General features: G+C 46.9%; 1 protein-coding gene across 1 annotated transcript in view; it reads left to right on the top strand.

Annotated features, from left to right (window-relative positions):
• The first annotated feature begins 921 nt into the window (after positions 1-921).
• The window catches only part of LOC135903139 (iroquois-class homeodomain protein IRX-6-like), a 211886-nt gene continuing 187749 nt past the window's right edge, over positions 922-25058 (top strand). The window contains exon 1 of the mRNA XM_065433537.2: positions 922-1164. Within this exon, the coding sequence (XP_065289609.1) occupies positions 1126-1164 (39 nt within the window). The 5' untranslated portion in view covers positions 922-1125. The remainder of the gene's footprint in view (positions 1165-25058) is intronic.

Raw genomic sequence — 25058 nt, 5'->3', positions numbered from 1 at the left:
TATCCGTATTACGTTTCGAAGTAGATCGGTCTCGGGAGAGTTGGTTGATGCTAGGTTCTGCGACCGGCATCCGTATCCACTGCTCTGCGGCACAATTCCGAAGAGTAGAGTACTCGGAGCCGCGTAAGCCGGTTGAAGCGAGAAGGAACAGAGACAGCGACTGATGGGGAAAGAATGCCATGCTAACAACCGGCACGTCTTTCGCACAAATGACCCTGCTTTGATCGGGTGTCGGCCACTTGTGCGGGAGTTTTATCTGGGGACACACACTCCTTTGGCGCCCCGGCGCGCAGCCAGGGGCGAGGCAGGGGGGTGACCGCTCGCGGGGGCGTGTTCGATATCAGGCCGCCCCGGAAAGGGTGCCGGCACCGGGGGCCGAGCTCGCGTCACGTGCCGCCGTCGCAGCTGCCGCCAAGGCGAAGAACGGCGGCCATTTCCGCGAAACGCGCGTTCTGCGCCGATCCGCCGGCCCATCGCGGGGCCCCGAGCGAGTGCCCGGGGCACCTGCTGCCCGGACGCGTCTGCGGCGTCGAGGCAAGAGCCGACTTTTTCCCGCCGTGGGCGCCAAGACCGTCGCACGTGCGACGGAGCGTGCGCGCCGCCCTCGCGAACCTGATTGAAATAGCTTGGCGACACACGTAATCTAGAGTGTTGAAACAAACGGGCCGCAGGAATACAAAAAGCAAACGTGGCCCTGGGCCGCGAGAACGGCAGCATCGGTAGGGCGCCGCGCGCAAATTACCACCGCTGATTTAGCCGATGTCACAACACTTGTTCTCCGCGAGCCGCAAGCTTGATTGGCAGGCCACGAGCGCGCCCTGCCAATCAAACCTCCGGAGGCGGTGCCAGGCGAGGCCCCTCCCACGGAGGCCACGCTGCGCGCCGCTCGCCGGCGCAATTCTAATGCACCGTGCGCTGGCAACGAGGAACTCTGCGTCGATTTCTGCGCCGTTGCGCGTGCTCGGACTCTGCGCGCGCGGGCCCTTTGGAGCGCGTCCCAGTTCCGTGGTAGCGTCCCGACATCGTCCGATGCCCGTGTGCCCCTAAAGTGGACTAAGCCGCGCCGCCGGTTGCCCCTACCCTGCGTCGTGTGTGCGCGCGCCAGCCCAAGGCCGAGCGGCGGCGATGTCGTACGGCCAGTTCGGTTACTCATCGTCTTCGCAGGTGAGCGCCACATGGCAGCGCCGAGGCCGCGCCTCTCATTCGAGCTAACCACCGGGGACTGGCGTCTGCGTCCCCAGGTCGTTAGTTCGGGTGCCACGGGGGGTGCTCGCCCGTCACCCGCTGCGCCCCGCGAGCAACTTGGTGGCGAGAAACGAGCGGTCTGCGCGCGGAAGCGTCTGCCCGCGCGTTTTGAGCCTCTGCAGTGGCGCGCTGTGGGGCTCAGATTTTGGAGGTCACGTGCGTCATTGTTAGTGTTATCAACGCTGTGGATGCGCCGCGCTTATGGCCAACAACTGCCGCTGTGTTGCAGCGCTGTGTGAGCAGCGGGCGTGAACGTCCGGTTTTAAGCCGTACACGTGATAAGAGCTCCGTGCGTTACGACTTCTTTTCGAGAATTCGGTGCATGTGTCTTCGTTTTCGGTTCTTTTTCGTATTGCTTAGTCGCTATTTCAGCAACTGCAAGGGTGTCCTTTGCGAGTTCACAATGTGGGAACCACAAGTTCACAAGAGATACTCTTATTGAGAAATAAACGCACAGCAGGATTATGTGTGTTTTGCACGCAATTCTTGAATGATAGTCGTAGCAGTGCTTTTGCTGACGGTTCCTCTAATCTGCAGCTAAATGAAAAAAAAAAGTGTACAAAACTTCGAATAGACATGAACTTGAGCTGGACACTGGTGCCGATATGCAAGCACGCGCAGAAATTATGCAGAAAGCTTTTCGGATCAGCCGCAGACTGAGAAGGGCTCTATACTTGTAAGAAAGTGCCAAGACAGGTGCAGATGCTTCCTGTATTCGTCGGTCCTAGCTGACTGGTTGCAATAGAGTCGCAAATGTTTACGCTGCAAAGAAGTGGTTTGAGTAAACGCAGAGGCACGCGATTCATTCACACGTATATATATAGTCCTGGTGTACGTGCACTTGAGCAAGGCCGTATCACTAACGGCTACACCTTCGCTGAAAATACGGCAGGGGTATATATATGTAAAAATTCTTTGACGCACCGACTGATAAGAGCTGCCAGGGTGCAAAGATACATGACAATACATAATACTCTCTCCAAAGCATGTTAACACGTGTGTTTATTAATGTTAAAACAATGGATGTATACATTCATATCACGACATGTATTACCGTTAGACATAATTTCGTAACAGTACTCACGGCACTTTGCAGTCGTAACGCAATATTATACCGATATAGCTGTGCCTACATATTGTATGTAATCACATTTTTCAATTCGTGCGGTCTGTGTAATGCCGCATCGCCTCCAATAAAACCTTGCGGTGCAAGGCTTCTTAGTGAAATGCAATCTTAGTCAAGTACAGCACAGCTTAAAAGTGTATGTACATATATATAGTTAATGATTAAGCGTGATAAGGACACCACATGATCAATCAATTGATTTGTTGAAAATAGCGCAGTTATTGTAGTGTATGCAGCAATTAACAACATTCCTTATTCCCAACAAGAGGAGTCAATCTTGCAATCCGAACAGTGCACTTGTTACGCAGGCTTTCTTTATTATTATTATTATTATTATTATTATTATTATTATTAAAAAGGTTCTTGTGATGGCACTAATGGCGCTTCTAGCTATTACCTTTGTTATTACTACCGGGTATGTTATAATGTTCCCGTATATAAGAAGGCGCGTTTCATCATTTCAGGCAAAAATGCAAGCAGGAGCTGGCTATTCCGTTTTAACACATGCACGGTTGCAATCACGCACGTCCATTCGCTTTGCATGGGAGGTTTGCAGTGTTCTGTCTATATTCATAAATGAGTTCACCCCGGCTTCTGTAGATCAAGCTACTGTTATAAAGTTAGAATTAACCATACAGAAATGAAAAAGACTCTGTATCCAACAGCGTAACAACACTTCTCGTCGTTACACATAAAAAATTGCAGAAGCGAAACAACGGCTATTATGCTTCGGCTGCGATATACTTCAGTCAATGTCAAAAGGTAGTTGCGATAAACAAACAATTACTTGGGTTAGCGCAGTCTGCACCTAGGTTAATGGTTTGCATGTATTGAACTGTGATATTTTCTGATGCAGACAGAACACTTTTTACATGAAGCGGCGGAGTTTTAACTCGACACAGCTCCATATTATCACATTAACAGTTCTAATTTCATCACGCGCTTCTCCTCCCGGAGGACGCCTGTTTGTAGCCGTCTAAAGTTTGTTAATTCCCTAAACCTCACCGTTGAACACGTTGCGCAGGCACATAAACATAGTCCATTCCCTATCCGGGACAGCATCACGAAACCAAAAGTCGATGATGGCCACAAGGTTGTTGTTTTTTTAATGCTGAGCGAGTGGGACGATATGTCACCGAAGGGCCGGCTATACCAATCAGCAAAATAAACTGCAGCGACTAAGGATAGTATGAAAAAACAAATGAGAAAAAAATGAAAAAATAAGTAAACACAAATAGCGGTGGAATAGAATATCACTTAACTACGGTACAACCTGCAATACAAGCTATAGCACGCAGCAACGGCTACATGCGAACGTCCAATCACAGTGTCCGTTATGCCAAAACAGTCTCAATATGTATACAGTCACGGCGTAAAACGGAAAACAGTGAAGAAACAATAGTATAGTTCAAAAGACAGCGTCGTCCACACCTGCTGCAGTTTAATGTTCTATAGTCAGTTTTTGCTAGTCAACAATCCGACGGACGGTTTTGGTGAAGCATGTAGGAAGTCATTGGAATATAACTTTCTTGACGTTGACTCCAAATAAGTTCTGTTACGAAGGACCTAGCGGCTCCGGAAAGTACGCTCCGGAGCCCTCCGTAACTAGCTCGCCCCTCGTCACTCTAATGAGGAGCAGGATAATGATTACCGATAGGTGTACGAATAAAATTTGTTCAAACTTACGCTTGCGTGTGAAGAAGCGGGCAAACAAATTTCTGCGTCACATGCTAGTACACACACACACACACACACACACACACACACACACACACACACACACACACACACACATACATATATATATATATATATATATATATATACGGCTTCTTTTTCACAACTGCACGCATGCATGCACGCGCACACGCACACACTCGAGAGAAAAAAAAATGTTAATAAAAAAACTGTTTTGGGGACATGCCGCATCATCGTTCTGTACTGTCAACTACACCGCCGGTTGTGACATAGTCATATAGAATATGACAATGTCAATAGGATATTTGTCAATATGAGATATGCTGTATGTAAGATGTCAATATGACATTTGACATATAGAATATGAACTGTCTTCTGGCCGAATCGGAGCATTATCTTTAACAATGGAACAACTTTAGCTTAAAGAAGACTGCTGCGTTCCATGCTCAGTGTTACCAAAAAATACGATAATCAGCCGCATTTTCACGCTCAGAACATCTTCAGGCTACATATAATTCTGCACTGTTTACATGTACCTGAACCTCTCGGAGAACTTGGCCATATTACTAAGTTAGGAGAGCTGTATAGGCTCCCGGCAAGTCCTGGAGGGCGTAAGTTGTCCTCATTTCACCGAACACATTTGGTGTGTTAAAGAGAAAAACGATTTGATACGAAAGCTCTTGGCATTTATCGGAAAAGGCAGAAGGCTGCCAAACCTTTTATGCATTCTTTGCCCAATCACAGAAGTTCAGTGTTCGATTTTAGCCTGATAAATCGCGAAGCATTACGGGCGCCTCGATAACCACTCCGTTCTTCTTGCTAATGTCCATTTGTGCTGACATGCTCGAAGTGATAAGGGCCTAATGGGGTGCACCCGCAACGTCTGGGAAAGCATCGAGGAGAAAAGAGCGGGGCGAACCAGAGATCAAGAAATGCATTGAACCCTATAGACGTGATAACTAGAAGGAGAGTTCGCGGAAAAGGATACCATACTGATTGTTTCGCCAGGAGCACCGCATGAGCCTTAACGTAATCGCATAGGCGAGATAAAGTAGGGGACAATGGCCCAAGGTATACGTCACGGCAGGGAACAGCAAAAGAGCAATGGTGATCTTAACTGCACTTCAGGGATTAAACCATGTGCGATTGCAAAAGTGGCCTGTTACAAGCGTTACACCACACCACGCAGCAATGTTTCCCAGCATCAATGTACGATACAAGAAAGACGATAACGAGATAGCGTTTAATAAAGACACACGCTAACAAAAATTTAAAAAAGAAACCGTTGGCTCTCATAGGTGAACGACAGCTTTTCATTAATTGAACATATTGATCGGGTTCTAGATCCCAGGCTGCACCTTCGGCGATGGAGGACATGGACGTTAAAGAACCTGGGGTTTCTTAGCGTATACCTGTAAATCTACGTATAACGTTCGAGTAAGTTCTAAATCATCCGCCCGAAAGTTTTTGCATGTCGCTCTTATTGAGCTGCGGCTGTCGGGAATCAAATCCACGACCTTGCAATCGGCAGCAGCGCCATGCAGTCACTGAATTGGCCACGAGAGTGAAAAAAGAACACGAAATTCGAAACTTGCACAGTTGACGTGTAAGCTATATATGATGCCTTAAAATATTCACCGCTATGTGACTGCGTGATTGTGGCAATCGCATAGCAGCCCAAAGTAATGCCTGAAACGGCGGCCATTTGTAACATACATGACACGTAAAGCCTTGTGAGCAAAATGCTGCTTTTATTTCAATAGCACATGAAAAATAAAAACGTGGCAGCAGTCGATCGTTCGAAAATAAACATGCAGAATTTGCAATCAATTTGACATGCTAAGTACCGTTGCATGCTCTTTCAATGAAAACGTTAGCATTTAGACTGTGCACTGCTAACCAATCTCGCGGGCTAAATTAAGAACTACAGAAGGCGCAAACCATTTGTTAGAGAAGCATGAAAAAAAAAAAGAACGTGAGAGAGAGAATGACGTCACACAGCTTATCCTCTTATCACGCAAATTTAAAGACGAACACACATCGTCTGTGCAAATATACTATATACAGTCGAGCGCCTCTACAACGAAATGACCTGTATAACGAAGCAATAATTCCGTCCCGGTTATACTGTGGGCTGTGCGGTGCACGACCTTTACATCGAAGTGATCTGTATAGCGAGTTATTTCGGTGACCCCAAGCACTTCGTTATAGAGGCGTTCGGCTGTATACGTTTAAGGCTATAACCCCTTTCCACCGATCAGACTGCGTTCGATTCATTACGTACTTCTCAGGATTCCTTGTTTACTGTTTATTGTGCGCAATGCATGGAAAAGAACGAAATTGAGGTTTTATGTGCAGCCGGCAACGTCAAGAGTCGCTCTTGCGCCAACATTCCGGGTGTGGAACGCACAAAAACGTATGGCGGTATATGAGCGTATGCACTTGCCGACATTGGTGACAAACTGAAAGCGCACTTCTGCTGATTGTAATAGTTAAACGGCTCAAAACCAGAGACACCCGCCGCGGAGGCTTAGCGGCGACGGTGTTGCGCTGCTAAGCACGAGGTCGCGTGGTCAAATCCCGGCCACGGCAGCCGCATTTCGATGGGGACGAAATGCAAAAACGCCCGTATCGCGTGAATCGGGGGCACGTTAAAGATCCCCTGGGGGTCAAAATTAATCCGGAGTCTTCCACTGCGGTGTGCCTCATAATCAAATCGTGGTTTTGGCACGTAAAACCCCGGCATCCAGTTCCATTCAAACAGGAGTATTTTATCAGAAATGTAATTTGCCGCACTTCTTAATTGCATTAAAGGTATCACACCATGGCATAATGAGAATTGTGAGAATAAGCTAAGGCAAAATAAATTGCAGAGGTAGAGAAACAAGTGTAATAACGGAAAGTAGTGTGCAGTATACATATCAATGTAAGTTTGGCGGCTACCAGTATGAAAGTGTTGTTCGATCTCGGCGTCACGACGTGACAATTCGGATTTACAGCATTGTGACACCTAATGAAATCTATTTCATGCTATATATAAACCTCGTGGTACACACTTCGAGAAGAAACAAAGGTAAAGGCTTCATACGCACCCGAATAATATATTGTAAAGAGAACAGCCACAGCGCACCTTCGTCGGTTGCTCGTCACTCACTCACATCCATCTACGCGGCTTCTGACGCCGATTCATGTTGCGCCCGCGCTTCCAAGGTGAGAAGAGATAATCGAGCATTGGAGCTCGCCGAAGCGAGCGGAGTGAGTCCGTCTGGTTGTGTCCCAAAGGGAATGAAATTTCAAGCGCGCGACAAAGCCCCTAGCCCTAACTCAATCGGGGGTAGTTTGGCGCCTGCGCTTTAACCGGGAAACCGACACAGACGATTGTTCCAGTTCATCCCCCGCGGATGAGCCGAGAGGGAACGAGTTGCTCATCTTATATTTGTACGCGCACCTGCCACCATTTAGCCTCCTCCATATTTATTAGATTAGTGCTCCGGCAGTTTGATCTAAAAACACGATTACGAAGACCCCCCCCCCCCCCCCCCAAAAAAAGGGTCTTTATATTTTTTTTCTGGTTTGTCTTTCGATTAAGTAACAGATGGTTCAATTTCGGTTAAACTCCAGAGCGATGAAATAACAGTCCAGAACAGTTCGAACCGGTTTATGTCCGTGAGTATAACCGACTAATAATGACAGGAAAGCAGCGAGAATCTATTTTACGATGAAACTCTAATATAGCAGCGCACAAGCAGAAGAAGAGGAGGACGTGAGAGTTCCCGCAGTGACCCGAGGTTCCTGCATTGACTCAAAATCTCTGGCGAACAGGGGCCAATTGGGCGCGGAGCAGCTGAAGCTTCGTCCTGTTGCTCGTTTTTGTTTGTAGTCGACGCCTTTTTGACAAAATGTATATGTAATGGCTAACACAACTCGATATTTTCAAAACAGTGCAGCGCTGGTGGGGCCACAAGGTGAATGGTTAAGGCGAGATTGTATTCTTTTTTATATATATTACAACTTTTTGTATACTTTGTAGCAGCTTAGATTTAGTCTCAGCATCTAACCGGAATTGCTTGTCTCACTCCGCGCATTGCCCGACACCAGTGGCGTAGCAACAAGGGGGGCCGGGGGGCCGTGGGCCCCGGGTGCAAGGGGCCAGCGGGGGGGGGGGGGGGGGGGGGGTGTCATAACGTCTGAAGACACCCCTCTTTCCGCCGGCTACACCCGGGGGAGGGGGGGGGGAGGGTGACAGAAGACCTATGGGCCCCGGGTGCCAAAAGACCTAGCTACGCCACTGCCCGACACTGCGCGTTTTGCAGTCTTCTCAACATTCCATAGATAGCACCGCGGATATGCGTGGCATAGAGGTACATAGTCGTTTCTTGCAGTAGCTCTCTTGTCGCCTTTTGTTTCACTGCGCCATTATAGCTTTGAGTGGCCGTGGAGGTACTACAGCTAACAAGCAGCAAGGTGTCAACGCGAAGAAGCGACTATAGGTGCAGGTATTTCCGCCGGGCACGACGCATATTGCGATGCCTCAGCTTTCTCTCAAAATGACGGTCAATGAAGAACTGTATCTCGGATGACGACGCAATGTTCTTTTTGTATATGCGTATTCCCGAAATCCCAGCCGAATTCTCTCCAGGCAGCTTGAAGCACGTGCATGCACCACATTTCATTAAGAAATCACAATGCTTCTCCTATAGATGAGGGAACAATTACACTCCAATTCTTTTACAATACGCACTTGTCCGTGGTCTGAGCAACGCCACGCCCGCATTATCACATGGGTCAGCCGGTCGTGAGCGATGCATGCATGATAAGAAGGGAATAGAAACAAGCGAAGTAAACGCTTAATAAATCCTTAACTGCGTCATACTGTCATAAATAGCATAAATTATTTCTGCATGGTGACGTGCTCGTCTCAAAACGCGGTTGCCGTAAACATTAACAATAAAGAAAATGCTGAATACATCTGAAAAAAAAAAATATCAAGAAATGAAGCTGTGCGCGGTTTCCTTTCGGACGCTTGATTCGATTTACTAAGTTCATAGTGTACTTTTCTGTCATGACATACCTAAAGGTCTTATAGGTATGCACAGTGAACCACAAAACTTTACGGAACACGAGATCTGAGAAAAAGCAGAGTATCTGCACAGCCTCACAACGCAGCCTAGTATTCGAATTTACAGCCTCTACCAGTATATGTGAACATCGTTGTGATGTTCAGTTTTTTTTATTGCTGTTACGGGCTGCTCGGAAATTGAACGTTCTCTGAGAACTCGCGGTGCGCAAACTTTTACGGTTTACAGACCACGGGCTTTGCGTTTTTTTGACATGCAGCGGAGGCTCAGTGTGTTGTGCTGCTGAGCACGAGGTCGCGGGGTCGATTCCCGGAAGTAGCTCCGCGGCGGCCGCGTTCCGATGGGCGCGGAATGTGAAAAACGCACGCGTACGATGCCTCCGCTTGGTGCACGTTAAAGAACCCTAGGCATGGTGTAAAATTTCTGCAGCGCGAAGCACTCAAGTGCGGCAAAAAGAAAAACGGACGAAGGAAGAAGGATTGCAAGAGGACAACACGAGCGCATATCCCTGCGTGAGCAACAGCCATCCCATACACAGGAATAACTTCCCTTTTCATCCGACGCATTCTAGGGTGACCAGTTTTAAGCGGTAAGGAGGGGCATCACTAACCCACCTGGCTGCCGATGGAATAATCTTGAAGACTGCAACAATGCTGCCGCCACTTCTAAAACAGGAGCAGGCCCGTGTGCATTCGCAAAAGTAATAGCGTTATTCCGCCATAAGTACAGACAGTGCATAGATTAACAGCTCCTCTAAATGGAGTCAGCCTTTGTGGTTTCGTTCCTTAGTAATTGAAAAAAAAGTAACGTTCCGGCTCTGTCCAGGTTCTGTCCCAGTTCGACAAAAAAAATAATAATGTCGTCTTTTTTGTCGGTTGTCTGTTCACTGGTTCAACACCTTGCTTCGAGGCGTTCGGCGAGGAAAATGTACACTGCGTGCGGAAGGTGAAGGCTGGTGAAAGTTGTTATTTTCATTACACGTTTTGCCCCTAATTGGGAATACGTAAATGGGAGTCCCGACTCAGCATTACCACATCTTTTCTTTCAGTTATTTATCCTTTGCACGCTCTCTTCGACAATGGTTTAATCTTGTTCAACATGAAACGATAAGCGACGACGACTATGCCAACAGCAATGACAACAACGCGAACAATAACATATGCATATCCCACGCACATGTTGGAATCTGTGTGAAGAGAAACTTTAATAAAGCGGTTAATTAAAATTCCATGCAAGAAAACGAGATGCCATACAATTGCGATTACTCTGACCATATATGTGAGGCGTAATCTCGTGTAATTTTCGCGTTCATCCCCCACAAATGTCGCATCTTACCTTATCATACAATTTTTTTTATGCTTATGCACTGCACCGTTCAGAAGCTCTGCCGAAATGCAAACGCCAAATCAGGCGGGTACACACTGAGGGCCGTCGACGCTTTCACGTGGACGAAGGCGATGCATGATGGTTGTCGAGGGCAGCACGACGCGCATCTAGCTACATTTAGGCATTCTGCACTTCTTGTCTCACAGTGGACTGTATACCTATTATATGGAGGATCCGCCAAAATGAACACACATCCTGTGGCACATACTGAATGGCTAAATAAAGGAAATCATGCAAATATAAGTGCTATTGCAATAAGAGGTCGGTGTGCTTTAGAGATAACTATGATCTGTCATTATACCTAGGTACAGGTTTTATTTAGCAATTTATTGTTGTTTTTTTCATTACGTATAACAGTTCCTGCTGGTACGTGCTACATAGTTTGTCAGCGTACATGGGTTATTTCAGCCCCTTGGCTGGTGCATGCGTAGGTTAGATAACTGGTGGACCATAAGGGTTACAAAATGGGTGCCAAGAAAAGGGAAGTGCAGTCGAGGACGGTATAAGACTGGATGGGGCGATGAAATTAGGAAATTTGCGGGCGCTAGTTAAAATCGGTTGGCGCAGGTCAGGGGAAATTGGAGATCGCAGTGGGAGGCTTTCGTCCTGCAGTCGACATAAAACACGCTGACGATGATGGTGACATGTGGAAGTATATTGTTTTCACCCCAGCTTTCTAAAAAGGCAAAACCAATTTGTATGAGCTCGTCCTATTGTCACCGACGAATAAAATGCGCCCGTGAAGTATAGATATTTCAGATGCCGCTTGGTGACGCCGCACTTTACGATGCAGATTCAACATTTAGGCAACCACTGCGCTATTTCATAGCGCAGTTTCTACATTTTCCATTTCTCCACTTCTAATATACATTTATCCACTTCTCCATTTCTCCACAATACATTTCTCCACTTCTGTCCACTTGATGGCTGCACTGCGAGCATGATTGAACGGCAAGGAAATTTTTTGAGCAAATGTGGATCAAAAGTAAATCAACGGCCTTATCTACGTGTATATATATAAAAACAATAGGTAATCTAAGACACTTGAACTGTGAACACAAGTGTACAAAATGTGGTAAAACTTGAAATTTCGGCACATCGAAGAGTATTCGTCAAATGTTGTTATGAGATGACTCTGCAAATGTAAAAATTCAAGTCTATTCTACCTTGTGCAATTTGCGTTCTCGCTTCTCAAAGACAGTCTTCGTAAAGTCGATAAAACACAGATGTCATTAACACAAAACGCTTCTCTCCGTGACAATGTATGTTGACAGGAATAAGATGGATAAGTAAAATATATTTATGTGAACGTTTGTTGGAAAATGCATTGTAACATTTGCCATTTAATGATAAAGACAACAAAGAATCCAATGAATAATTTATTGAGAAAAAAACTAAGCAAGACAACAAGCATTTAGTGAGTTACTCAATGCACTGAAAAATTACGTGGTTCTATTCAGTTTAATAGCGCCATAACTTCGACTTTTAATAATACTGCCGCTTCGCATTGAAAGAAATAAACTATTGTAAAACCATAAACAATTTCACGGCCCATATAGTTCTCGAATTGGGGATCTGCCGTACGACTTCAGTTGGGCCGCTAAAGTTACTTGGCATTAAAAAAAACCATTTCTGACTTTTCGAAAAAAGTGCAATCTCTTTAGCTTTCTATACGCGGCAGCGGTTCTTTCATCCGAAGTAATCTAACAGGCAAAGAGAATGATATGTCATGTGACAGCAGTCGTTCCTGCTTCTCGGGACATTTTTCATTCAAAACCACTGGAGCTCCACCAACACGAGGGTCCGTTACATGGAGAATGGGGTCGACCCTTACGTTGGATCCACGGCAGCGCGAAACCTTCAGGGAGCCCTCCGATGCCAAGGGTTCGATATTTGCACGGCTTACCGGTAGCACTCTCCTCCAGAAACTGAAAGACAACAACAATCTCTGCGTGTTCGTACTCGCTGGGTGTACAAGCCATGTTGCAACCCTTTGACTTGCACTTTAACAGCATGTTAGTGTCCGATATGAGGACCAAATTCCCGCGTTGTAACGCGATCATCCCTGCGACGCAGCTGCATGGAGCCACGCAATAAGGATGACAAGGTGCCTCCAGCGGCCTCACCGATAAAGCCAACGCACGCCGCCTTGCTCATCAAAGTACGGTACACTACCTCTCGGCGAGGCCAGAGAATTCCTGCACCGCATTTGAGAGGACTCGCACAGCGCAAGCTCGCGCAGCCAAGTAAATCGAAGTGGTGCCTTCTAGTTGTTTTTCCATCTATTCTCATTTCCATTAATTCATCATTTCTTTAATTCAATTAGCAAGTACAAGTAATTTCCCCTATGTTCTCCTTGGTGTCTTTGTTTGTTGGCTTCTTATGATACGATTAATAAAAATCGGGCCCCTCAGTTCCCTTTCTTCTCGTTCATTACATAAGAAAGTCCCAGCTACAAAGTGCCAAGAACAGTGCTCGTGACCGCGCTCGAAAAACTGGAAAGTCGCCCCTTTACAGAGGAAAAAGCTCTAGGACACTGGTCCAGACGGGATTCGGCACTCAAGGCCTTAACGGCTTTGCTGAAGTTTTTAAGGACATGCGAATTGTGCGATCGCCTTTGAGTGTTGTATCGCGTATATCACGTTACTGCGTGAATTTTCCGATTTCTCTTTTTTTTTCTCCTCTGCTTCTTCTTTCTCCTTTTATTCCCTTTACCCCTTTCCAAAGCACAGGGTAGCCAGCCGGTACTTACACTGGCTAACCTCCCTGTCTTTACTCATCTTTGTCTCTCCTCCTTCTCGAATCCGGCAACATTGATGCTTACAGGTAGCATGTGTGGGCTTATTGACCAGTTGCTATTCACCCAAAAATATCACGTACTCGTGACGCCTGCGGCAGAAAAGATGTTTCACATCCGCCGCCTAGATTTGTGAGTGGTATCGCTGGCTAACACTCTCAGGGCTAGTTCTAGTAGTAAAACATGAATACCCCAGAAAGTGGATGGAAAAACGGCGCCGCCGTAACTCAATTGGTAAGGGCATCGCACGCGTAATGCGAAGACTTGGGTTCGTTCCCCACCAGCGGCCAGTTGATTTTTCATCCATTTTATTTCCATTAATTTATCATTTCTTTAATTCAATTAGTAAGTGCAAGTAATTTCCCCTGTGTTCGTTTTATCGTCTTTGTTGGCTTCCTATATGATAAATAAAAATTGGGCCCCTCAGTTCTCTTTCATACATATATTAGTTTTCAGCATAGTCTTCATATTTCTTCCCTGATCATATCGCGTGGATACACACTTCGCGTCATTCTCCAATCGTGAAATTCGCGTAATTTAAGGGCACGCAGAAATTGAGGTTTCTACAGCATACATTTCTATTTAAATATAGTGCATTCTCACGACCTCCTTTCCGCGATTACGAATACAATGCGTCCTACATTGTGATCCGCTCCCTCCCGGCGTATTGCCGTTTTGTGGAAGCGATTGCGGCTCCCTGTATATACTGAAGCTGTCTTATCTAAAGAGAGCCAAAATTCCATTGAACTATGCCCGTCTTTTCGCATATGAATCACTTCTGAATTGAATTCTGGGGTTTTTATTGTGCCAAAACCACGACTTGATTGTGAGGCACGCCGTAGTGTCGGGGACTCAGGATTAATTTTGATCACCTGGGGATCTTTAACGTGCCCCAATGGACGGGACACGGCGTATTTTTTTGCATTTCGCTTCCATCGAAATGCTGCCGCCATGGCCGGGATTCGATCCCACGACCACGTGCTTAGCAGCGCAACACCATAGCCGCTAAGCCACCGCGGCGGGTGTGAATCGCTTTTAAATTGGGTGGAAATAATACTGGCAACTCTCTGAAACAACTTGAGGTTGTCAATCGAGCACACACGACGTGACAATGAAGCGGCACTGTTTGCTTGCAGGCCTTTAGTGGTAGTCGAAGACAGATACCACACACGTTCGACACGTTACACATTCAGCGGTGCTGAATTTTGTGATGTAAATTTTTCGTCCAGATACGAACGATGTTTGAACAATGTGGGAGTCTGTGGAAATTATAAAAATAACAAAAGAACGACAAATCTTTCCGTACAAACAAATTGCTGCACGACTTTTGGCGGAGCAGTGGCTATATATATATATATATATATATATATATATATATATATATATATATATATATATATATATATATATATGTTATGGACTCGGCTTTTATTTGTATTAAAATAGGCGTGTGCGAATACTTAAAATTTCGAATACGAATCGTACACTCCTATCTATTCAATTCGTATTCGATCCGGGAGTTCACAATTCGAAATTGTCGAACATTCGCCTCTGTTCGAATAAAAGGGATCTCAATACTTATTGGGGTCCCGAGGTAGAGGGAGCGATGCAACTGAGGACTGCTCCGAATTATTCTGCGCCAGGGAAGTTGCGGTTTTTGTGCAGAGGCACCTGTTCCTATAAGCGAACACCGTGGAGCAGACAACACGTGATCAATAACTGCTAGACGTTTAATAAGAATGCTTCGCTTTTAGGAAGCCTATATACGATTCTTTTTCTTTTGTCACAATTTAGGCATGTAATTTAGTATTCAGTCAACCTCAGCATATTTGAACCCCCTTTAATACAATGCGTGGTGCTGTAGTACCACACTCCACTGCTTCAACGAACGCAACTCCTTGCGTGCATCTGGTGATGTGCCGTTCCTTTGCTTGTGAACGGTATTACATGCATGCATCAAACAATGTAAATAAGCCTAATTCTTTTACTAACCCGTACTCCACACAAACTTTAGATTAGATATGAACAAATATTCGATATTTGATTGAATATTCGAAAGTTATTTTTCTTGAATATTCGTATTCGTTTCGATTAGGAAATTGAACTATTCGAACACCCTTACAAGGAGAGCATCCTTGAAGTGCATATAAGTACTCTTCCCAATGCCGCAATTTTCAGAAAGTAGTTACAAAGTCTTAGCAGATATGTAGATGATAACTACGTGTGCACGAATACCTTGCACCGGCGCACACGTGGCCGACCGGTTTTGGAGTCGCAGGTGTAGTTTTGAGATAACGCAAACATCGGCTTTTATTTTTACGCGCACGTTTTTCGTAAACATGCTATTTTGCCGCGGCATCATGGGTTAAATTTACCGATTCATCAATCGGAGTGCAGTACGCCACTGTTCGTATCGTTCCGAGAATCTCGAAGGCTGCATTTCAGCTTTGTTTTGGTGAGGACTGCAATGCTCCACGTAGTGGAGGAACGGGCAAACATGGTCAGATGACCGAAATCTTACAATCGTGCCGCTCAAAGGTAGGGCTGGCAAAGAAGATGAGAAAATTCGGAGGACGCTTAAGCTTCGCCTTTAAGAGTGGAACGCGACATCATTGAAAGATCCCTGACTGCTTCTCACGCTTCCCAGCAACTGCAGCTTATGTAACCGTAACGTTTACCGGTAAACGCTGGTGACAAGCGCTATGCACGAAGGCGAGCATTTTGGTAGAAACGCGCTATTGCGTGGGCCGATCCCAGAGGTACACTCTAAAATAATTTACACCCTTAAATGTGAAAAGGGGTGTAAATGTGTCTATAACTCGCAGTCTTAGGGTGTCACTTATATAAATCACACCCTAAGCATGCGAGTTATAAACTCATTTACACCCTTTTTTCACTTTTAAGGTTGTAAATGGTTTTACAGTGATATAGTGCACAGCCGCGACAAAAAAATACCATTTTCAGGTTTCTGTAATTGTATTGCACTATTATATTGAAATATGAGAAGATTTTACATAAAAGGCATGCGCTGTCAGCGTTTTGTTTCATGAAGTTTGTTTGTAGGCTGTCATTGTCAAAATCCCAAGGGATAACTTTGTCAAGACTGTAAAACAAGGTATGAGCAACTTTTGTGATAAAAGTTTCAACTGGGGTGCAGTGATTACAAGATATACTATGCCGTGGTATCACTCGGCGTTGTGGTTGGCAGCGAGATTACCACTTCGTGTGTCTGGTGGCGGGCCCATAAGGTTTCGTGATTTACGGATGGCATGAGAATATACCGCAGATTACACAAGAAAGCTGTCGTTGTCTTTGCCGACTATCTTCGATGGCTTTTACCCCACAATTTCTTTGTCATCCTTATGTACACATTTAGACTTAGGAAAATTTATTCAGAACAATAGAGGCGGGGAGGGATTGTTTAAAACGGTATGACCAAATGGGGCGCAAGCTATTAGATGGTCTCTCACAAGGCTTCACATTGAAAACAAACAAGCACGGTGCGTAAATCACGCCCCCCCCCCCCCTCCCACTGACCCCGTGATAGGTTAAAATAAACTGAATCGTACAAACACGGGAAACAACAGAAGGTTTCCATAGCGTTTTCTTATACTGTAGAGTAACAGGCACATAAGCTCTCTATTGAAGCCTCACTGACGTTAACTTTCTGGCAATTCTTTTTGGTGATTTTATAAGCTAGACAATGTCACATTTCTCGCCAGCATTTCACTTCACGTGTGGACGATCGCTAACCAACCACACACGCTAAGCAGAAGCGCGCGGACAGTTTTGAGACTCCTTCAGTCTGCCTTGCACGAGGATCGTCTCAAGTGTGCAAAGCCGCGGTCCTTCCTGAATTCACACAGAATAAATTTGCTGAGGCACTACTTCAAAGGAGGCACTCCTTCATACAGCCAGCACTGTTACCTGCTGCCGGTTCGTCATCGTTGCGGGAGAAAGCGAAAGTGCTTTTCCGCACAATTGGCCACGGAGAGAGAGAGAGAGAGAGAGAGAAAACAATGCAGAGAAAGGCAGGGAGGTTAACCAGAGGTAGTTCCGGTTGGCTACCCTGCACAGGGGGAAGGGTTAAGAGGGATAAAAAGAGAAACAGAGTGGAAGGGGGAGATAGAAAGAAAGAGAGACAAGCACGAACAAAGCGCGTACACTACAGAGCGGTAGGGGGCTGCATTCTTAGAGTCTGTCGTGAAGCGCCGTAGAGCGCAAGAACCTTAATAGCGCGAGTAGGGCCTTCAACGCCGATGTTCTTTTGGAGCATTGGCCTAAAGCTTTTAGTTCTGAAAGTGGACGATTGTCCAACTGGTCCAGTACTCTGCACATCACTTGTCTCTCAGCACTGTATCGCGGGCAGACACAGATAATGTGTGCGAGCGTCTCATCGATGTTACATGTGACGCACGTGGGGCTGTTGGCCATTCCTATGAGGAAAGCATAGGCGTATGTAAAGGCAACGCCTAGCCACAGACGGTAGAGCATGGTCTGTTCACGTCGTGGTAATCCAGGCGGGAGGTGCATCTGTATGTCTGGAGACAACGAACTCAACCTACACATGGTGAAAACATTTGAGTCCCACAAGGGCAAAGTACACTCACGGGACATCAATCGCAGCTCAGCCGCAGCGTCTGTTCGCGAAAGCGGAATGAAGACTGGTTGCCCACTTTCATGTGCAGATCGGGCGGCTTCGTCGGCGTGGTCATTCCCGCTGATGTTACAATGTCCTGGAAGCCACTGAAATATTATGTTGTGTCCCTTGTCATAGCTTTGATGATATATGTGCCGAATTTCTGAGGCCAGTTGTTCATTGGGTTCATCTTTATATTTTTTTCCGTAAACATTATTTTTAGCCTCTTATATGGGCCATCCTGGCATAGTGACACTTATGCATGGATTTAATTCCACAGTATCTGTTCGCCCCTCCATTCCAACGATTATGGTGATACCGGTGAGTGATAAAACTATGAGTGATAAACTGATAGAGTGACAAACCGATAAAAGAAATAGAAACAAATTAAACAGCTATTGAAGGGGAACAGAGCCATCGTGTTATTCATTTCCTGATAAACCAGTCGGCCCCATTGTCTGAATTTCGCCCTGGTGTCGGGCAACAGTATACGCTTAGAAACTAGCTCTGTCGTTTACATGAAAGGTTTACAGAATCGCGTCACTCATTGCGTATGTCAAGCTCTATACAACCAGAGAAAGCTGTCGACACATCTCCATAATTATAGCACAATAACTGCAGTTTTACGTTTCCGAAGATCACGAACGAGTTCTGGTCGAGAAGCGTTATATACATATTCACAGAAGAGCAGCTCCACAATAGCACTTAGAAAACGAGCAAAGCAAGCCCCATGCCTCGGGGCTGCAGTGCGCACGAAGACTCCGGTTCCTCGTCTCAGGCAGGACGCTCGCATGACAAAGGCAGCCGCCGGGAGTGGGCGGGGGGGAGGCGCTGCATTGTCAAGGTCGGGTGGCAAGGCCGTTGGCCCGCGGTCATTCGACCACGAGACGCATGGCGGCAGTTATGGAGCGCTATAAATATTGCGCGGCCCTCGCGAAACCCAAGCGAGGGAGATTTATTTACTATAGAGGCAAGTGTATAAGGAGACGAGAGACAAGCCGCAGCTGGCCATATACTGTAGCTGGATGCATGCATGCACTCACATCCGAGAGGAAGAAATGCAAAGAGGCGTCGTGGAGAGGGCGATGACGGAGCGCGGCGAAGGGAGGCTGGGCCACAGCGCGGGTATGCACGCGAAAAACCAAATCAAAGAGCCCGAGGGTGCCACAAGGAGCACGCACGTGAAGATGCGGCAAGGCACGAGAACGCATATATATATATAGAATGCGTATATGCTTGCGATTCAACTGTATATGCGTCCATCGTTTCGGCGTGTATCCCCGCAGCTTGGTGCTTTGGCGTATATATAGTATACTAAACTGGACATGGGGGATGTGCGGTATACGTGCGCCCCGTTTCTCGGTTTATTACTGTTGCGGCCGAACACAATTCCCTCTCCCTCTTTCCCCATCACCCCTACTCCATAATTTTTAGTAAACCGGCTTGTTTTAGATGGTGGACAGTTTAATCCAATCAACAAAGGAGAACGCAATCAATGCTAAGCTTTTCAGAAGTTCGAAGTTTATACATCTGTACCGCACATTATCGCTGGACAATGGGTCGAGGTATACCGATTCGGCTCAATTTGCTGTAGAGGTAGCGCAGTGCCTCAGTGAGTCTTACTACGAGTGTTGAAACCTCTTCGCTTTGTGAGGCACGCATGGACACGAATACAGTGGAGCTTTGACAAATATCATTCATTGCTCACAGGAATATAAAACTGCTCCAAAATTTATTGGTACAAAACATGCTACGAGAAAAATTACGTTCGGGCAGCGAAATTAATATTAACTCCCTACGTCTTCAAGGTGCACTGTTGTATTAATTACCGTGCGCAAGCGCTACTGCAAGACACTGTCATTTTTGTCTCGAACCCCCACCGGGCGTATAGCGAAGTTCCTTCTTGAATTCACAAATACATCACATGAAATCGCAGAAACAGTTATGGCGGACTTCTTATAGCAGTCCCAGAAAGCGTATGATATTTTTTTATGGTTATTGTGACACATGCGCATAGTCGTTCTACCATAGCGCCTAAGCAAGCGTTAACAAAAGCGAAATCAGTTTCAATCAACAATTCGGTAAGAGCTACGTTTCATAATAAGACAGTTGCTCTCAATACCTTCATCGCTGTTCTCTTGCCCATGGGTCGAATTCGCAAGATGTTCATTCGTGTGCGTTTTGCCATTGGCCAGCCGTCTTGGCTAATAATATGCCCGGGGTCACGATAGGCTCGCAGCTGCTCTTACGAAGCGTTCTAGCGTAAGAACGGAACAAATTAAAAGAGCGCAAAAGTAAGACACGGACAAGACAATACAAGACAAGTAATAGCACATGTGTCTTTCTTGTCCGTGTCTTTTTTTGCGCTCCTTTAGTGCACGCAGTCAGTTCTCCGAAGCGGATGTCATGACCAATTGACATACGAAATCGCGAAACTTTACCATCACGTCCAACAAAAAGTTCACGAGGTCTTTTTTCAATGGGTACCTGGCCATTGGGGAATCAGTAGCAGTGATTCCGTCGATAACGCTGCTCGAACAGCACATCAAGAAGAGCACAGCGTTCAAATTCCGCTATCGAGGACAGACGCCGCAAGGCAACTTCGACACCTGGCACGCAGTCTCTCATATATCGAGTGGAATTCGCCAAACTTACGACTTACAAGACTGCATCAATTAATCCCATCCCTGCAACTCCGACCTCCACTCGGACTTCCTCGACGTGAAGCTATACGATTCTCTGTCACCTTTGGTTAGGAGTTGCCGCCTTCACAAAGGCATATTCTACATTAATTGGAGTGACTGACAGTGCAGCATGCGAGGTCTGCGGCACCGAAGAAAATATCGACCACCTGCTGTGCCGCTGTCCACGATATGCCCCAGAAAGACAAGAACTTGCCAAAGCTCTCCAAAAACTGGACAATCGGCCACTTTCTGTGCAGGTGCTGCTGGAACACCGCCCCCATCGCCCGTCGGCCCATAAAGCGGTGAAGGCGCTTTTGTGCTTCTTAAGGACGACGGGCTTGTGCGACCATCTGTGAATATTAATGCAATTTCTATAAGACCACACGCGTCAGCGAACTCACCGCAATTTCCTTCTTTCCTTCACTCCTCTCTCTCCCTCTCATCTTTGTTTTCCCCTTTCCCATTCCCCCGGTGTAGGGTAGCCAACCGGACGTTATTCTGGTTAACCTATCTGCCTTCTGCTTTTCTCTTTCCCTCCTTTTAGTTTATTCGGTGTAATGAACCAACTCGCCCAACAACACGACTTTTTAGCGTAAGAACTTTTTGCGGCTACGGCCCCTGTTTCTTTTTTTTTTATCTGACCCTTTCATTGTATGTATTTTCACATGAATTATGACTAGTCGCGCAATTTGCGCTCGTCGCCTGCAGTGCTCGTTGCGCGCAGTTTTTTTCGCAAGGTCGCGCGAATAAGACGGTGAAAAGGGAATCGAGTGAAAGCGGCCGTCACAGCTGCCTAACGCCAATTATGGGTTCCCACTGGGTTCTGTTTGTGTACCTCGGGGATGTTATAGGCTTGCGAGCACTTGCGCCGGAAGCTTCAATCTCCCTCGATGCTCCACAATCATCTCGGAGACAGCTTGCAATCGACACACGGTGCCCGTATCGTACTCCCACCTACGGGCTGCTTTCACGCCGATCGATAAGGAAAGCTCTTCGCCAAGAGCTCTTCTCTGCACAGGTGTGCTGGGCAATCGTTCTTATCCAGGCATTGAGCTGATAGCAGCTTCCACACAGCGCTCACTGGAAAGGCATTCTATTGGAGACAGCACTTGAATGGAAAGCTCCTGCCAAATGTCACGCTGATATATCAGCGTACGCTGCCAACGAGGCGTTTCGTCTTCTTTTATGTTTTCTGAGTTCATAGTCGGGCAGCAGACAAAATAAAAAGAGAGGGAAGGAAGTATGATATTCCAGTGAAGGAAAGACATCGGCTACCGTAAAACAGGACAAAGGCGCCTTCGTAATTTTGAAATAGGTCATGGGACACGTGTCATACCCGCACAATGATGTCACCAGAAAGGTAAAAAATGTTTTTGACTGAACTTGAGAACGATTACTTGAGGACTACATATTTGACCTGCGTATCAAGAACTTTTTTCATGTGGAGGGCCCAGTGGTTCACGCTGACGCCTTGCAATAAATCCGCTTGAAACAGCTCTCAACAGTGCTCTGTTCTAACACCATCGCGAAGGTAATGCGCCAAATTCCTGAGCTTGCTCGGCAAAAAGTTTCACAATCCTCACAGCAACCAGGTCTTAGTGCTTTCCTACGTGCACGAGTGTAGTGGAACAAAGTATCTTGGCCTTTTCCTCCTCTCTAGTTTTGGTAACACACACGGCATGTTGCTTGCGTTGCGCACGACTAAAATCCGACAACTTTTATTGGAGTTCGTATCTGCACCGTGCATCATAACTCTACTCCGCTACCCGTTTCCAATTTCTGTTCATGTGCGTTTAAATACGTGCAGCAAGCTTCTTTTTGGCCGATTAAGAGCGCATTGCAGTGTCTTGTTGCGCGTCATTGTTGTTAAGGGCTGGTTATTGGGGTTTTTAGTACAGATGCATATTGGTGGGAACCGCGCAAATACACAAAAGGACACATCACTGGTGTGTGCATTTTTTTTCCGCGCCCTTCGTACACGGGCAGTGTATTCGCCAAAAAACAAGCCCTGAATCCGCGCTGTGCAGGTCGAAGCGACAGCCGAAAAGATACGGGAGACAGTAGAACTTTGTAGATGTCGTCTGCATTCGCTGCCACACCAAAGGCAAATCTTCGGTGTGCGACATCAACAGAGGCCGAATAAGGAACGTCTCAGTCCGGAGCGAACGTCCTCACAAGAAGGCTTATCTTCGTCTAAACGTTGGCTCCGGGCTAATGCATACCACGTTATTACACTGTTTTGTGCCTCCATCTTCTTGCGACCCCCTTTCACTGTTTGCGTTTGGTCGCAGAGTTGCAAATAAAAAAAAAACGGAGTGTGGAAGGGGGGCCTAAAGTAAGGCAAAGAAGGGATAAAAGACAGTCCTCTTGAGATGAATAAAGGGAAATTTTATCTCTTCTTGCAATGACGCGTGTATGTTGTGTAGCAGACATGCACTTCGCCGAGGGCTGCACTTCACTTCACTCAGACATGCACTTCACTTCGAATACATGCACTTCGCCGAGGGCTGGAGATGTACGCAGCAAGAGAGGGCCGTAGAATTAATTCACATGAAAATTGTGAGCTTGATTGCAACATGACTCCCCATAACTTCTAGTTAATAGCTAACTACGACGCTCTAACAGAAACTAATGGCATCATCACATCTTCTGTTGCCGAGGGGAACAAGTCTTCTGCAGTCGTTAAACGGGTTTACATGAGACAACGGCGGGTAACGTCCTCCGTGTAAGTCAGTTCGGATGTTCCTACAGCGATGTCGACACGTTTTATACAATGCAGCATTTTCGCACCTGAGCCCTGGTCTCGCCATTTTCCCATCAAGCATTCTTTCCAATATTTTCTTTAAACTAGAACTAGAACTAGAACGGCGGTGAGCTTGTTTGCGTCATTACCAGAGAAACTATCAAGCATCGACGCCTTCCGACATGGAATCGTAAACTTCGACATAAATGTAGATAAAGGCAGACATGCTTCGTCCCTGCCTGAAATTTGGGAGTGTTCGCTGTAGCTAAAGCAAAACCGAACAAGAACAAGTGAAAGAAAAGAGAGAGAGCGGGCGGGTGAGCATTTCGCATCTATTACGCCCTTGCTCGGCTCGCACGTGCGCCTGAACGCGGGAAAGGGCCGAAGGTGCAGGGCCAAAATAAAGCTATCGTTGCAGTCGTGTATGAAGACGTCACTATGGCGTGTATCTGGTAGTATCAACATGCGCTGCAAGCGCGGAAGGAATAAGCGGGATGGCTTCGCTCACGCTACAGCGCGGCGCAGTGGAAGCGAGAATAAATCTGTTAGGCAAGCCGCCGTCCCTTCCACCCCCCCCCCCCCCCCCCCCCTGCGCCGTTGGGCTATCAACTGAGCGCCTTCGCAGCCCATTATTACACTGGGGGTAATCGGGCGGGCGCATTTTCCGCCTAATGAATTTTTAATGCCAGCCGTGATGTATGTAGCCCACGCCGGTGGACAGCTCTAGGATTTCTCGGGCCCGACCGCGCGACAAGGCTGCCCGGGCTCCTCGACGTGCATTCGAGCACGGTCCGGTTCGCCAAATGAGCGCCGCTCGGCGCCGGCGAGGCCGCAGGGAACCGCAGGCGAGCGCCGGGCAGCGCATGAAAACGAGTTACGTGATGTCAAAATAGCAGCGTCGTTCGGACGTGCACAAAACAAACCCTGCCGCCTTCAGCCCCCTTCTCTCTCGCCGCCGCCGCCGCCACTATATAGCGGCCGCCTTGTTTCCATGCGATTCGCTTGTCCACAGCTCCTCGCACCCTCTCGCCTCTCTCTTCCTTGCTTCAAGCGCCCGCGCCTTAGCGCCTTGTGCTGCTGCAAAGTTCGCTGCCTCTCCTCTTTCTGTCCTCTTTTCAGATTATTTTATTGGTGGATGGAGCACGAGGAGGCAAAGTTGAACGCACCAAGTTTGTTTTCAGGTTTAGGGAGGAGCGGTGCCCATTATACACTGTGTCCACACTGATATCAGGCACGGTCACTGGACGCACGCGCAAGCAGAAAGGGGGCGCTTTGTTCCGTTATTAATTAGCGTTCATTATCGACGTGATCTAATTACGCAGAGTGGCTTGTCGTGTTCTGCACTCTCCCCTTTCCTTAGCGCTGTGCCGCATTGTTCGTGCGGCCGTGGTGGGTGGCGCACGCGCCGCAACAAATATCCTCTTGTCAGCAAAAGGCGCGGCTGTTGTTACAAGCCTCGCGCTGGCCGCTGGCGTGGGTCCCCTGACATCCTGGTGCGACCCACGCGGACGCGACGACCATCCGCTACCTTTAGGTGGTACCGCGAATGGCTTTTTTTTGTGTGTGTGCTCCCAAGGCTACAGATATAGCCAGCGTGTGCAGTGAAGAGATCTATCGATAGAGCCACAAAACGTGTTGCCTTTAGCGCCTTCGTGCTACATA

Source organism: Dermacentor albipictus, chromosome 1 (assembly GCF_038994185.2).
Source record: "Dermacentor albipictus isolate Rhodes 1998 colony chromosome 1, USDA_Dalb.pri_finalv2, whole genome shotgun sequence".
Lineage (NCBI taxonomy): Eukaryota > Metazoa > Arthropoda > Arachnida > Ixodida > Ixodidae > Dermacentor > Dermacentor albipictus.
The sequence above is the reverse complement of the archived record's forward strand: the minus strand, read 5'-3'. Positions and strand labels throughout refer to the sequence as shown.